The 14,763-nt window shown below is 64.4% G+C and overlaps 1 protein-coding gene across 1 annotated transcript; it reads left to right on the top strand.

The window, feature by feature from the left end:
• The first annotated feature begins 1,262 nt into the window (after positions 1–1,262).
• On the top strand, positions 1,263–14,226 carry ANO7 (anoctamin 7). The gene is given in 25 exon segments (XM_027538273.1): positions 1,263–1,843; positions 1,846–1,902; positions 1,905–1,940; positions 3,159–3,249; positions 3,907–4,132; positions 4,590–5,123; positions 5,196–5,270; positions 5,272–5,339; positions 5,913–6,000; positions 6,083–6,185; positions 7,417–7,421; positions 8,154–8,230; positions 8,232–8,258; positions 8,722–8,776; positions 10,293–10,385; positions 11,367–11,427; positions 11,430–11,519; positions 12,931–13,089; positions 13,092–13,123; positions 13,211–13,352; positions 13,426–13,686; positions 13,689–13,771; positions 13,773–14,127; positions 14,130–14,171; positions 14,174–14,226. Coding segments are annotated over 25 exon segments (2,868 nt in total). The 5' UTR covers positions 1,263–1,788.
• The last annotated feature ends 537 nt before the right edge of the window (positions 14,227–14,763 follow it).

The raw sequence follows: 14,763 nt of genomic DNA on the forward strand, positions 1-14,763 counted from the left end.
TGGTGAGTGGGGGGTCCAAACCTGGCTCAGAGCCTGTGGCTCAGACCCAGGGCCCCCAGCGGGCAGCAGAGGCCTCTGTGGACACGGGAAGGCTGGCCTGTGCTGTCCAGAGCAGCGAGGCCCCGTGGCTGGGAACCTGTCTCCACCTCGCTGCTTGGGGCCCGCAGGCCCGCAGGGCCCCAGTGGATGTCACTTTCAAGGACTGGCAGGACTTGCCAAGGCCATGGGGCCTGGGCAGGTATGGGTCCAGTGGGTCAGTGAGGACAGAGGCCAAAGCCCACGGCGGCAGCGTCCCTGAGAACCGCGGGCAGGGCCGGCCGGTGTGGGGGGAGGGCTGGGACGGGTCTGCCCAGGAGAACTGGCCCCTGCAGACCAAAGAGCAGGGCCACGTGGGCTTCCCAGCAGGGCCTGGGCCCCCCTCCCGACACAGGCCTCCTGTTGGGGGAACGGCTGCCCAGACCGAGGGGCCAGCACAGGGGCTGTGCTTGGCAGGGGTGTGAGGTCAAACCCAGGCCAAACACCACGAGCCCAGCCTGCCAGCCAAGGCCAAGGCCTGCCAAGTGTGAGAACACCATCTCTGGGGCCGGTGCCCGGGGAGCAGGGCAGGAGGGGAGAGGCTGGTGCCCGGGGGGCCGGGTGGGGCTTGTCCTCACCGCTATCACCGGGCCCCAGGAGGCTGTCGTGGGCTCAGCCCGGAGGACCTGCGAGTCCCTGCTGCACGGTCACACGACCTGTGACAGGCCTCCCACTCCACTCCCAGCTGCGCGAGATCCTGGCCAAGGCCTCTCTGGGCCACAAGAGGAAAAGCCTGTTTGGGATCGACTGGCTGCCGGGGGCAGGGGTCTTCAGCGCAGCCTCCCCTGAACGATGTGAGTCCTGGGGGCTGGAGGCAGGAGTAGGGGGCAGGAGCAGGGGGCAGGAGCTAGAGGGGGAGCTTCCAGGCGAGGAGGACCCCAGGTCCTGCCCTGGGGACATGGGGCAGCTGTGACACCCCTATGATGGGACAGTCTGGCTCCTTGGGCAGCTTCCCCTTCGGGAGGCTGCCCGCGCCCCTCACAAAGCCAGGTCACCGGGGCATTGCCAGGTAGGGGGTGCTCACCACACCAGCTGCAGCTGGACCAGACTCAACCACCTTATCACCAGCCCTGACAAAGAGTCCACTGCCTGGTCAGGAGGTGGGCGGGGGTCTGCCCCCCTCCGTGTGACCTGGGGGTCTGCCCCCCTCCGTGTGACCTGGGGGGGTCTGCCCCCCTGCCGTGTGACCTGGGGGTCTGCCCCCCTCCGTGTGACCTGGGGGTCTGCCCCCCTCCGTGTGACCTGGGGGTCTGCCCCCCTCCGTGTGACCTGGGGGGGCCTGCCACCTGCCGTGTGACCTGGGGGTCTGCCCACTGTGCTGGGGAGCACCTCTCCTGCTTCTGGCCAGTCTGCACACTTGGACGGCAGGACCCCCGCCCAGAGACAGGGAGCCTGCTCAGATCTCAGTCACTGGCTCCCCGGGGCCGCCACTCCAGGTACCTCCTCCGCCCGTTACTGGACCCCGGCAGCCCCAGGACAGAGGCCCTCCTCAGAGAGGCCCTGCTGGACGGCTCACCCCAAAGGGCCTCCTGCCCTGGAGCAGCGATCCTGCTCCCTGCGGTGTCCGCCCTCTGTCCACCACGGCAGGGGGGCCTGTGGGGCTCACCCAGCCCTGAAGCCCCCGCACCTAGACCCCTGCCTGGTGCGGGGAGGGCGCCTCCACCTGCCTGCAGTCTCCCCACCTGAGAGCTCCTCGTCCCCAGCGCCCTGGCGATGCCCCCGCAGGACCCGCAGGCCCCGGGCCTCAGCCAGCGGCAGGCTCTGCTCCGGACTGGGCCCGCCGGGGCAGGCGGGGCAAGCAGCAGCCCATGGGCTGTGTGCGCAGGGTTCTGGCGAGAAGGTGGCCTTCCACTTCTCCTGGCTCAGTGAGTCCCGTGCCCACGCCCTCAGGGCCTCCTGGGCCCGACTTGGCCTTCAGGGTGACATCTGCTAATCGGTGCCCCCAGGGACGAGCCATGCCTGGGGGTTCAGCCAGCGGCCAGGCTGACTCCTCCAAGGCCAGTGCGCCCTGGCCGAGCTCCGCCCTGCCCAGCCGCTTCCCTGCACCATAAACCGTGCATTGGTAAACCCTCACCATGGGTGTTCTGGGGGGCCCCCCTTTCGACTCCCAATGCCCCAGCCCACCAGGCATGTCTCGAGAAGCCTGGGGCCACCCCAGGAACTCCCTCCCCGGAGGAGGTCACCCCTGCCCGGGGCCCGGGGAGAGCAGCCCCCTTGCCTCCTGCAGACAGGCTGGCACCCTGGGGTTGGCTGTCTGCCCCGGGCACCCGGGCTCCTCCTCCTGCTTACAACTCTACCCTGTCCCGCCAGCCATGCTCCCACCGTCCCAGCTGCTGAAGCCCTTTCTTGCCTCAAGGACAGCAAGTGTGAGAGCCATGCTGGGGAGCTGTGCCTGCCTTGTACACTGACTGGGGGACACAGAGGAGAGGCCACCCACGGTCACAGTGGACCCGGGCAGGGGACAGGGCATTGGGCAGGTAGGGTCCCAGGAGGGCAAGGGCCCTGGGGCACGATGGGTAGGGCCTCCTCTGGGTTCTCGACAGACTTGCATCTCAGAGGTCACTCTGGCCAATGCAGGGGAGGCCAGACGCCAGGCCGGGGCGGGCCTGGGGGTGACCTGTGGGAGGCGGACAGGGTGCTCGTAAAGGACCTGGCTGCGGTGGGCTGGGTGCAGAGCCGGAGGCGTCAAGAACGACCCCAGCCTCCAGGACTGGAGTCTGCTCAGCAGGGTGCCTCTCCAGGAGGGGCCCCATCCCTGGCGTGTAGATGGGAAGTGACTGAGGCTCAGGAAAGGGGGTTCCAGGAGGCGCGGGAGCCTGGGGGTCAGCAGCCAAGGTCAACAGGGGGAAAGGTCCAGAGTCGGGGGCGAGGGCACGGGGACGGAGCTGCCCAGAGCTGCCAGGAGAGCTGCCTGGGGGCCATCCCCTTGCGGCCTCCTCCCGGAAGGCCCTGCAACACCCCCACCCCACCCCTGCGGGGCTCCCTGCAGGTCGTGAGGCTGTGCAGACCTCTCCAGGGCTCAGCCCAGCCATGGAGACCAGGCCCACCCAGACCACCCAGAGGCGACGCCAGTATCCCCTGAGGGTTCTACGCAGGTTGGCTCCTGCCAGCGGCGGTGGTGGGCACGCGGATGTCCCTGGTGGGCTGCATCATGGTGTCCTCAGACACACCCACGTAAGCGTCCTCTGCCCTCCGCTCGCAGGCTGGCCCCGTGTCTCCTGAGGTGGGTGTATGGTTGGAGGGGCTCCCAGGTGCCAGGCCCAGGGCAGAGCTGGGGGTAGAGGTGAGCATGGAGCCCCCCCGCCCAGCCCCCAGGGGTCACGGAGGGCCCCGGGACTGGGCTGGAAGACTGGCAGGTAGATACGTGTGCTCCCGGGCAGACACGAGTGGGCAGGTGTGTCCTTCCGTCAATTGTATTGGCACGTGCCCTCGTTTCTCACAATAGTGTCAACGTTTCTTATTTCTTATCGTGAGCAAGTGACAGAGGCTAGCTTTTATCTTAATATACAGTTGAAATGTCAAAGTTATCTCAAGAATTATCATTGCATACAGTTTTTAAAAGAAATGCTGGGCCTGGCAAAGACAGCGGGGAGACAGAGGGCAGGGCTGGGGTGAAGGCAGGCACGTGAGTGGTGGAGACAGCTTGGAGCTGTGCCCCTCTGCCCGGTCTGCCCCTCTGGCTGCTCTCCCTCACCTGCGCCCTGGTCCAGAGAGGAGGGTGGGCAGGCGAGGGTGGAGGGCAGTCCCCTGCTCCCTGGTCCGGCCACACCCCTCTGGGGAGCCCCGCTCGGCACCATGCAAGGTTGAGCACCCTGTGCGTTACTCACCCAGGAGGCAGCGTCTCCACCGGCTGAGGCCGGCTGGCCCCCGGCCCGCAGTGCTCAGCGGAGCAGCTGGGCTGGAGACGCCGTGGGAGCTCCTCCTGTTCCTCCTGCTATTAGGAATGGCAGCCAGGAAGGTCAAGCGCAGGACCCCGAGCACACAGACCTTGCCGCCCTCAGGCACAGAGTCCTCAGGCTGCGGGTTTCCTCAGCCTTTACACTTCCAGGGTGGGTCAGCTCTTCCCTGAGCGCAGCTGCGAGGCCCGCACCCACACTCCTTGGGCCGGAGCTTCGGAGCCCAGGATGGACCCACAGACAGACACGCCTTCAGCACCCTGCTGGGAACCTGTCTCTGCCAGTGTCCTAGGTCTGCCCTAACAAATGACCACAAATGGGCGTTAAAACAACAAGCTGCAAAAAAAAAAAAACCAAGCTGCTTTTCTCACGGTTCTGCAGGCAGGATCCAGTACTGCCGGTGTGGCAGCTGGTTCCTTCTGGAGAAGGTGCGAATGTCCAGTGGCTCTGGGGCTCTGACGCCGCTGGCTTGTGGCCGCGCCGCTCCCCTCTCCCCCGTCTTCACGTGGCCTCTCCCTCTGTGCAGGCCACGTCTGTCTCTCCTCCTCCTACAAGGGCTTGTCGCTGGTTCCAGGTCCCCCTAATCCAGGTGCTCTCATCGGGGGCTCCTTATCCTAATTACACATGCAAAGGCCTTTATTCCAAGGAAGGCTGTATTCTGATGGCCTTCCCATCAGAACGTGTGTACCGGAGGATGTATCTTTTCAGGAGCACAGTTCAAGCCACTACAGTCCACCCTCTGGCCCCCATGAGCAAAATACAGTCACCCCCAACCCATTGCCCCAAAGTGTCACCCACTGCAGCGTCAACCCGAGTCCCCAGGCTCATCTCATCCTGAGTCGGGGGTGGGGGAGGTTCTGCGGCAACACCGCTGCCTCCTGTGCACCAGACGGTCACCGCCTCCAGGGTACAACGGTGGGCAGCGAGGGACGGGGCTGGGGGGCAATCCTCGAGGGCGGGGCAGGAGGGAGAAAAGGGCCCAGTCCCAAGCACGGGGGAGCCCCGCTGCCCCGTCCAGGCCGGCGGCTCCCTGGCCACGGAGGCGCGGTCTTCTTGAGTCTGTTCACGGCGCTGTGGCCCGTGCTGCTCCTGGAAGCGGATGAGCGCCCGCTGGCCTACAGCCGAGGCTGCTGGAACTCCGGGGACCTCGAGGTGGGCGGTGCCCCGACGAGGCCCCGCCCCCAGCACGCACCCCGCTGAGCACTCCCCCTCCCGCGCTGGGAGCGGCCGCGGCCCCAGTTTTCCGCCTCAGCTCCCACAATACTGAATCCCACCACCACTGAGGACGAGCCCTACTTGCCCTGAGAGGAGCCGCCTGCGCCAGGTGCTGGCCAGCTCCGTGGTGGTCCTGACAATGGTGAGGATCCCCGCTGCCGGGCGCTGCCCATCAGGCCGCTGTCCTCAGTGAGCAGTAGCCCCCACTCCCCGCTGTGGGGCAGGGCGTGATATTGTCTCTGGGACCCAGGAGGCCCTCACTGTCCTCAGAAAGGCCACGGTGTTCCTGGGCTCCAGGGAGGGGCTGAGCTAGGGATCTGGGCCATAAGAGGCAGGTGCGTGTGGGGCAGGGGCCTGAGCCATCCTTCAAGCACAGGTCCCCTCACCCTGTCTTGCCCTCTAGTCAGAGGGACTTCCTAACTGACCCCCTTCGGAGACCTCAAGAATTCCCAGTTTCAGCTAGTGAGATGGGGGTTGGCTGACAACAAGACACAGAGGCCCCTGTGCTGCCCAGAGGTCGCTGAGTCGCCTACCTCTAACTCTAAGGAACTGCCCACCCCTCCTCTCCCTGCCGGCCACCACTCGCTGCCAAGCAACCCGCCAGGAGAGGCCGGGCGCACAGCCTGGTCTGGGAGTAGGACAGCATGCGGCTGTGCCCTGAGGGTGCTGGGGTGTCAGGCTGCAGCCGCAAGGCTCATGCACCCGCTGCCCCGCATGTGGCCGTGGTGCTCTGTGCCTGGTGCCCATCACTGTGTACCGGGCCCTCACGGCCATCCTGGTGTCTGGGCCAGACAACAGCATCCTCGCAGCCTGGGTGAGCTTCCATCCTTGCTCCTGCTGGCTGGCTGGGTGGTGGGCTCTGGTTCCCTCCTCCATCACCCTGCCGTCCCCCATAGGCTTCGCGCATCGCCAGCCTCACGGGGTCCATGGTGCACCTCATCTTCATCCTCATGCTCTCCAAGATCTACGTGGCCCGGGCGCACGTCCTGACGAGACGGGGTGAGTGCCGAGCGCTGGGCGCTGGCCAGTGAGGCGCCGCTGGGATGTGTCCCGTCCTCCCGCAAGCCCCTTAAACGGCAGTGGGCAGGTGCCGGGGTCCAGCCCCGGCTGATCCAGTGAGGCGCCGCTGGGACGTGTCCCGTCCTCCCCCCAAGCCCCTTAAACGGCAGTGGGCGGGTGCCGGGGTCCAGCCCCGGCTGATCCAGGGTATTCGAAGGAGAGACGGAGTAGGCGACCTATTCATTTAAATATTTATCAAAGATGTAAAGAATGAGGATAGCTCAGTGAGGAAATTCAGTGGAGAAAAGAGGCTGAGTAGCTTGGTTTACGCGGGAGACCAATAAAACTTCAAGACAAGAAGTTTGCACCACTTACGTAGGCCGCAGGCGTCCTTCCGTTCTCCCGAAGGAGAGGAGACACTGAGGCCTCCTCAGTCGGATCTTAGAAGCCCAGGCATAATTAGTAAGCGTGGCTGGTTCCGCGCTCCAGATGGAGACTCAGCCAGAATTTGAGAGAGAGAGCGACATGGGGAGACCAAGTTTCGGTGAACAAGGCCCGCACTTTATTTTCCAAAGTAGTTTTTATACCTTAAGTTGTGCATAGAGGATAATAGGGGAAGGGATGGTGTCATGCAAGGACAGCAGTTCCTGATCCTAATCAAAGCCAGGCTTTCAAACTTATCACATGCAAGAGTTCAGGTGAATTACATCATCTTCTGGCCAGGAGGCCTGTTAACATTTTAAGAAACTTATTTTTCTCTAAAGGTGATTATTCTAAAGTCAGGCGCCAGCCTCCAAAAAGCATTGGACAAAGCTGCGTTCCTATAGGGCAAAGGTGAGGTGGGCTCAATCAAGAAAAGAATTAACTCAAGGGTCCAAGGTTACAAACATTGAGGCTTCTACTTACATTTCTATACACCCATTATATCAATCAATACACTGCCAAAGACACAGTAGGTAAGGGGTATGGAGACTTAGCAGCAAACATTGGCCCAATAAGTGAAAAACCCTTCACCGATACAATTTCTAATCAATCTTTTAACTGCTCAAAGGACTCTGTATTTAGACAGTTTAGAACATCTCATGCCTCTCACAGTCTGAGCAATCACATGTGGCCGGAAAAACCTATTCAGGCAGGCTAGAGGATTTCCAAAGGAGTTTGTAGGTTGAAACACTATCACACGCAGGAACTTTATTAACTGGAGGTATAAGTTAACTCCTTTTTCAGAGAGAGGTAGTGGGGGACAGCCCCCCGTAAAGTCAGAGGTGTAGGTGAGAGCACAAAGCAGAAAGTAGGCAGACTCTGGTTTGGGGGGCAGATGCTCGAGAATTTCCAGGGGGACTCCTGAGGCCCGATCCCACCTTTGCGTATGCCCAGCCTCCTTCCTCATGACCTTTGCCACGGGCGGAGCTCCTGCTCCCGGCAGGCGGGGCCTCGGCGGGGGGCGGGGCGCCCCCTCTTCTGTGACCCGCTTCCGTTTCCTAAGGACAAATACATCCGTCCACGAGCTGCACGAATTGCAGCCCTGGTCTCGGGACGGGACAGAGCCCAGCGCACACCGGGGAGACTGGGGCAGAGTGCGGGGCAGACAGCGTGCGGGAGGCCAGGGACAGAGCCCTGGGGAACCGCCCACAGTGTCCCTGCAACGGCGGGGCCTGGGAGTGTCCTCCAGCCGGCCTCTTGGGGCCCGCCTCCGTCTCAGCGCCTCCTTACCAGGCACCTCCGGCGCCCAGCGCCCCAGACCCGTGCCCAGCCCGCTTTCCGGAGCCACAACGTATTAATTCTTACCGGCACTTGCCTGGCTCCTCCTCTACCCGCGGAGCGCTTCCAGAAGGTCCTGAAGTCGGAGCTTCGGAAACGCGCCCTCCCTTCTTTCCTGAACGGATCTCTTTGAACGCCCGGGGGCAGGCCCTTTCCTCACTCCCTGCGCCGGGGAGGTGTCTGACGCAGGCACTCGCTGTGCCCTAGAGGGACGCCCAGGTCGAGTCCGAGGGCGCTTTCACCCGCAGGGTGTCCATCTTACAGTTCCTCAGTTTCTACTCGCCGCTTCTACACCGCTTTCTGCAAGAGCCGGTTAGCGCCTGCGCCGGCCACACCTGCCCGCCCCGCCCATCCGGGCCCGCCACGCCCACGTCCCCGCCCAGGTCACGCCCACGCCAAGTTAGCCCCGCCCCTCAGCCCGCCACGCCCACTGGGGGCCGCCCTGGTCACGCCCCCGTTCCGCCTCAGCCCGCCCCACCCAAGCCCCGCCTACTCCCTACTGGCCCGCCCCTCCTCAGCCCGTCCCCGCCCCGCCCGCTCCCAAACTGGCCCCCGCCCCTCCTTAGCCCTGGCCCCGCCCTACCACGCGTGGCCCGGCCACGCCTCACACGGCGGTCACGCCCGCGCCCCGCCCCCTGTGGCCCTGACACCGCCCAGACGCTCGGGAGAGGTGGGCTGGCACAGGGGTCGCTCCCCGATGCCCGCCGTGCCCACCTTGTGGTTCCGCCAGCTGGGCGGCGGGCGGCCGGGGGAACGGAGGCTTGGCTCTCCCCAGGTTCGGCGGCTACCCCGGCAACTGCTACACCTTGCTCGGGGTCCGCAAGGAAGAGGTGAGCGCGGAGAGCCGGCGGTGGCCCTCCCTGGGCCCCACTCAGACAGCTGTACTCAGAAGCTCACAATCCGCCTGTCCCCGTTGGCACCCGATTCGCACCCGAACCCAGCCCCAGTCACTGGCATGGGCCGTGAGCCGCCGTCGCTGCCGCAAGCTCGGTCAGCAAGCTGGAGGTGCAGAGGCTGACGGCCCCCCACGGGGCTTCTCCCCAAGGCGCCCCCGCCCCCACGTCAGCACAAGCGGGCTCACCTGCAGCTTTGAGAGACAGGGAACTGTTTTCTGGATAGCGGAAGCTGGTTTCCTGCAGGATGAAGCCTTGCTGTTGTGCGGGGTCCCCAAGAGCAGACCCCAAGGAAAGGCCCAGGATCAGTTCACGGGTGCGGATGTCACCCTGGGAAGCACACAGGGGACAAGGGCTGTGCAGAAGGAGGTGCTCCTAGGAGCACTCCAGAGGGGTTCACCACCTGTGAGCTTGTGGGCTTGTGGGCTTGTGAGTTCAACCCTGCCCCAACCCGCCTGAGACATTGTAGAAAAACCCTCAAGATGACCATCTGGTCCCTTCCTGGCTGAGGGCCAAGGAGGCACAGGTAGGGGTCCAGGAGTTGCCGTGGAACACCTCCCCTGAAAGCCCCTCTGCTCCCATTTGTTGGAGGAGGAGGGAGAACAGCAACTTTCCATGGGTCAGAGCTGCGACCCAGTCTGACAGCTCCCTGCGAAGGGGCTGTCGCTAAGGAGCCCTCTCCAGGCTCACATGTTGGGGAGACAGGGCAGATGGGCTGAGACTCAGGGCAGGACTGCGCATGGCACACTGCAGGCAAGCAGCCTGCAGTTACCAACAGGAAAAGTTCCCAACTCAAAATGGTTCCAGCAAAAAAATGCAGTTTCGTGGGCTCCTCTATTGAAAACACAGGAGGCTCTGTGAGCTCAGGGCTGACTGGAACCAGGTGTTTGAACAATTTTGCACTGCTTTCCCAGCACTGGCTGTGTTTTCAGGCAGATTCTTCAGGCAGATTCTCCTCTCCTGGTAGGGAAGACATCTTGCAGTGTGGGCTGACGTCCCAAGAGCCCAAGACAACATCCTCTAGCTTAATACCCAGCACAAGGCATGTTGTCCCACAGGTTCCCCCTAAGAGCCCCAGGACCCGCCTCTCACTGGCGTCATCAGGTCCCTGCTTGGTGAGGCCTGCCTGCATCCTGGGTCTGCCTCGGATCCACAGGCTAGGGTCAACCCCATGTGACTCCACGTGGTTCCCCAAAGAGCCCAGGGTGCCACACGGCCATGCCTCTGATGTCCCATAACATCTGCCCGCTAGACCTGGGGAAGACTGCGGAGGCTTGAATGAGGTCAGGATGGGGAAGGAAGGGAAGGAGGGTCTCTGTAGGCCTCAAGGTGCCCCTGGCCTGTCTGAAAGGAACGTGAGGGCGTGGCAGGGGCCACCTTGGAGGCCCGGAAGTGTACAGGTGCCTTGAGGCTGGTCCCTCCCACAAGCTAACCTGAAGGGCGGGCGCCACAGTGTGCAGCTGGGGGCTGCCTTGCCGAGCTGGCCCAGGATCTCCTGGTCATCCTGGTGGACAAACAGGTTATCAACACCATCCATGAGATTCCTGTACCTCTGCTCCCCGGGGTGAGTCTCCCACCCCACCCCATCTGCCTGGAAATCATCCAGGGACCGTGGGACCCAGGAGTGGCTGGGGTAGCCAGCCCCGCTGGGAGAAGAGGTTGTGGGGAAGGCAGGTCCAGCCCACCTGGACCCCAGCGACTCGGGCACGTGCAGGGGAGGCTCCACCCAGCTACTGGCCCATAGGCTCTCCGATGCCCCCACCCTGTGTTGCTGCTGCAGGCTCTTACTGGGGTCTCTTGCCCTGGAACTGCCTCTGGAGGGCAGGAGGCCTGGGTTCCTGGGTGCTGCCCCAACCACTGGTCCATCCTGTGTGTAGCCCACTGGGGCTGGGCCAGGCATTCTTCGGGGAGGGAGGAGCAAGGGGAGGCCCCAGGATTCCGGTGCCCTAATGGGGACACTGGAGTCCCATCCCCCGGTTCCACCCACTGGCACTACTGTGGCCGCAATCAAGGCACCTGGGACCGCAGCCCTGCCCAGGCCAGAGCCCTTGCACTGACCGCCCAGGGATGCCTCACATCCGGCCCAAGGCTGGACCCAAGCTGGACCCTCACCATCCCCTGCACACCTCATCTCCCTGGAGACTCCTGGGCACCACAAACCACGCTGTCAGACCTTAGCCCAGCCACGTGCCCTCTGTGGTGTGGCCCTGACTCTCAGGGCAGGCGGTGCTGGGAAGCTGAATTCAAGATTACAGCAGACAGGGTGTAGCTGGACGAGTGCAAGTGTGGGCAGCGAAGTGCCCACACACTCACATCCTGGGGTCCTCATCCGCTCCCTCCTGACGTAGCTCCTGCCGCCTCCTCTGAGCAGCGCTGACTTGCCTCAGGGAGATTAGGGGGAGGCTGGCACGCTGCCCCACCAGGGGGACACGGGTGCCGAAGGCCTGCCCCTCTCTCTGCCCACCCTGGGCCCCAGGGGTGGGCTCAGATGCCCTCAGGGCCGTCTTCCTGGTGTTTCTGTCTCCAGGAAGCCAAAGGCTGCTGGCAAGGGTTCCGGCTCTGCTCCCAGAAGAAGAAGGCAGGGGTTTCCCTGGAGGCCGGCAGGAGCCCTGGGAGGTGGACTACCAGATTTTGCCCTTCGAGGGCCTATTTGACAGGTACCTCGAGACGGACTTCCCTGGTGGCTCAGACGGTAAAGCGTCTGTCTACAATGCGGGAGACCTGGGTTCAATCCCTGGGTCAGGAAGATCCCCTGGAGAAGGAAATGGCAACCCACTCCAGTACTACTGCTTGGAAAATCCCATGGATGGAGGAGCCTGGTAGGCTACAGTCCATGGGGTCGCAAAGAGTCGGACCCTACTGAGCAACTTCACTTCACTTCTTCGAGATAGGCAGGGGCCACGGTAGGTGCCATGACCACCAGCGACATGGGGAAGGGTAACTGCACCACCAAAGGGCCTGCCAGCCTCAGCATTCCTGTCTGCAGCTGCCTTGAAACACAATGTAAGGATGGGTATGACAGGGGGTCCCTGATGGAGTCAGGCCTGGAGAGATCAGGAAACGAATGGTAGGGGCCATGGCGGGGAGCACTCAAGAAAGGCTGGCTGAGGGCAGGAGGGGCAGCGCCCCAGGTCCAGGGACTCAGAGAGGACCTGGGGCCCCCGATGGGGCTCACTTTGAGTGGCCTTCATCTCCTCCCGCCCCTGAACACCGGGGCCAGAGCCCTGCGCAGGGCGTGAGGAGAGCAGTGAGGGTGCTCTGGCCGGGGCGAGGTTGCACGGAGGCAGCACTGGGGAACTGGGCTTCTCTGGACAGCTTTTCGATACCCACACTCTTTGCTGGACCCTCCAGTGCCCTTGCCAGGAGGGGGCCTGTGTTCGGGGTTTATCCCCCGCATGGATGGGGTGGCTGCACTTTTTGAGGCCAGGGTCTGTGTCTCACGCAGCCCTTCTGTTTGATGCCAGAGGGGAGAACCGCTGCACAGTCAAAAGTGCTGCATCTGAGCAAGGCATTGCTCTGAGCCTCCGGCGGCCAGAGCAACAGGGTTGACGCCAGTGGCTTCGTTCTGCGGAGGAAGAGGACAGAAGGCACACAGGGAGGGACATGCTTCTTCATAACGTGAGCGGGCGACCACTGGATGGAAGGCCGCCGGGCCCCAGGCTCTCCTTAGGAATCTTACATAAGAGCAAGGAGCCCCTTTCAAGGAGCCCCTTCCTAGAATCTTGCCACGAGTCCACAGGGCGGGCACAGCCCGGGAAGGACAGTTAAAGTCCCAGACCACAGGCGGCAGGGGGAGGCCGGGGACCAGCCAGAAACACACCCAGCTCTGTGAGAGCATTCCGGGGAGGCTTCCGGGAGAAGGGGGCCATGCCTTGGAGCCTGTGGGGTGAGTAAAAGCAGGGACTGTGGGCACAGGCAGGGGTGGTCCCACGCCTCCCTGAAGGGCGCGGTGAAGGGTTTACGGTGGGCAGTGTCTGGCCACTGGTCTCAGGTGCGCGTGGTCCTTATCACCGGATGAAACCCGGCGGGCGGAAGTCAGGGTAGCGCGCCGTGGCCACCGGAGAGCCTGACGGTGACCCTTATCCCCGCAGTCCTGCAGTTCGGCTTCGTTACCACCTTCGGGGCCGCCTGCCCGCTCGCGCCGCTCTTCGCGCTGCTCAGCAATTGCGTGGAGATCCACCTGGACGCGCGCCAATTCATCCGCCGGGTGGCCGAGCGCGCGCTGGACATGGGCATCTGGTTCCGCATGCTGGAGGCATCCCGCACCTGGCGGGCATCAGCAACGTGAGCTCGGGGCGCGGCGGGGGCGGTCACCTGGGAGAGCGGGCCGGCCGGGGCGCGCGGCCGCGCGCTCACTCGCCGGCGGCCCGGGCGTTCCTGCTGGCCTTCTCGGCCCCCTTCCTGCCGCGCGCCCACTACCAGTGGAGCCCGGCCAGCGACCTGCGCCGCTTCGCCGGCTTCACGCTGGCGCCACCCAGCCCGCCTTCAGCGTTGCAAGCAGCCTCCCTTGCCGGTGAGGGCGCCGGGGGCGGGGCTCCCACGGGAGGGGCGGGGCGGCATCGGGAGGGGCGGGGCGACGGCCGGAGGGGCGGGGCGACGGCCGGAGGGGCCAGGCTGGGAGGGCCTGGCGCCCCTCACTCCCGCCTCCGGAGCTGCTCTGCGGGAGGGGATCAGCCGGGGCGGGGTCGGAGCTCCCGGCGCCCGCGGGCTGAGCCCGGCGACGGGGAGCGGGTGGCAGGCTGAGAAGGGCGTTGGCACCTCAGCCTGCCCCCCACCGCCGCGTGGCTCCCGCAGGTACCAGGCCTTCGGGGAGGATGATGGACATTATTCCCGGACCTACTGGACTCTAGGGCCATCTGTTCGGCCTTCGTCACGGTGTTCGTGGTGCCGAGGGCCGCCGGATACTGGGCCCCGCTCCTACCCCAGGGCTCCACCCAAGGTCAGCGCGTGGTCCGCGGGGTGGGCGCGGCGGAGGCCGCGGGGCGGGCGCCCCTGCTGTACCCCCGCGGGCAGACAGCGGCCCTCTGCGTCTTCGCCTCCCGGCCTGGCCTCTGTCCAGAGGGCCCTGGGCACTGCAGGGTCCGTGGAAGCTGGGGTGGTCTGCCTTGCGGCCTCTGCCTCTTCCTGGAGTTTCCTTTCCTGCACTGAAGCTTGCTGTCCAGCTCAGCTCACGCCTGCGGAGCCCTTTCCCACCTCTGGCCCCACCCTGGGACTTGTGCCAAGGGGTGGGGGTGTGTGGCCACCCCACAACACCGCTGCTCCCACCCAGCACGTGGTGTTCTGCACTGGCGGCTCCCCGATCTCATGGAAACCGACATCCCTGAATCTGTGGCGAGCAGGTGAAGCGGGAGAACTACAGTGCCAAGCAGACGCTGGCTGAGATCTAGGTGAGCCCCCACCCCCGTCCCCGCCCGCACTCTGCTGTGGTCAGAGCCTAATCACGATGCTCCTCCTCTGCCCTTTCCTGAAAACAGGCTCTTTTTGGAACAACTGGAGCAAAAGAGAACCAAGCCTTGGGCTCACAGATGAGTCCGGGCCCAGAGCCTAGGTTGCCAGGAGCTGGAGTCACAGCTCGCCCCTCAGGAGGCGGCTTAGGGCCCTGGAGGAGGGGTGGGGGGTGATGCTGTCAAAGGCTTCCCACCTCAGAGGCCACCGGCCCCTCCCGGCCCCTCTGCCTCCCAGGCCCTGGCGTGAGTTGGCCCCATGGCCCACTGTCTCCAGCCAGGGCACCTGGAGGCGGGCACGTGGTGCCTAGGGGCAGCTTTCCCTGCCATCTCCCGCCCAGCCTCACCTCCCCCCTCACCCAGGCAGGATGGCTCCAAAGCTAAGGTGCTGCCCCCCTCACATCGTGCCCCCACCCTTCACTGGCCTCTCCCGCCTTCACCTGCCCCCCTCCCCCATCCCTGGCCTTGTAGGCACAGGAG

The sequence above is a fragment of the Bos indicus x Bos taurus genome, chromosome 3 (genome assembly GCF_003369695.1).
Source record: "Bos indicus x Bos taurus breed Angus x Brahman F1 hybrid chromosome 3, Bos_hybrid_MaternalHap_v2.0, whole genome shotgun sequence".
Lineage (NCBI taxonomy): Eukaryota > Metazoa > Chordata > Mammalia > Artiodactyla > Bovidae > Bos > Bos indicus x Bos taurus.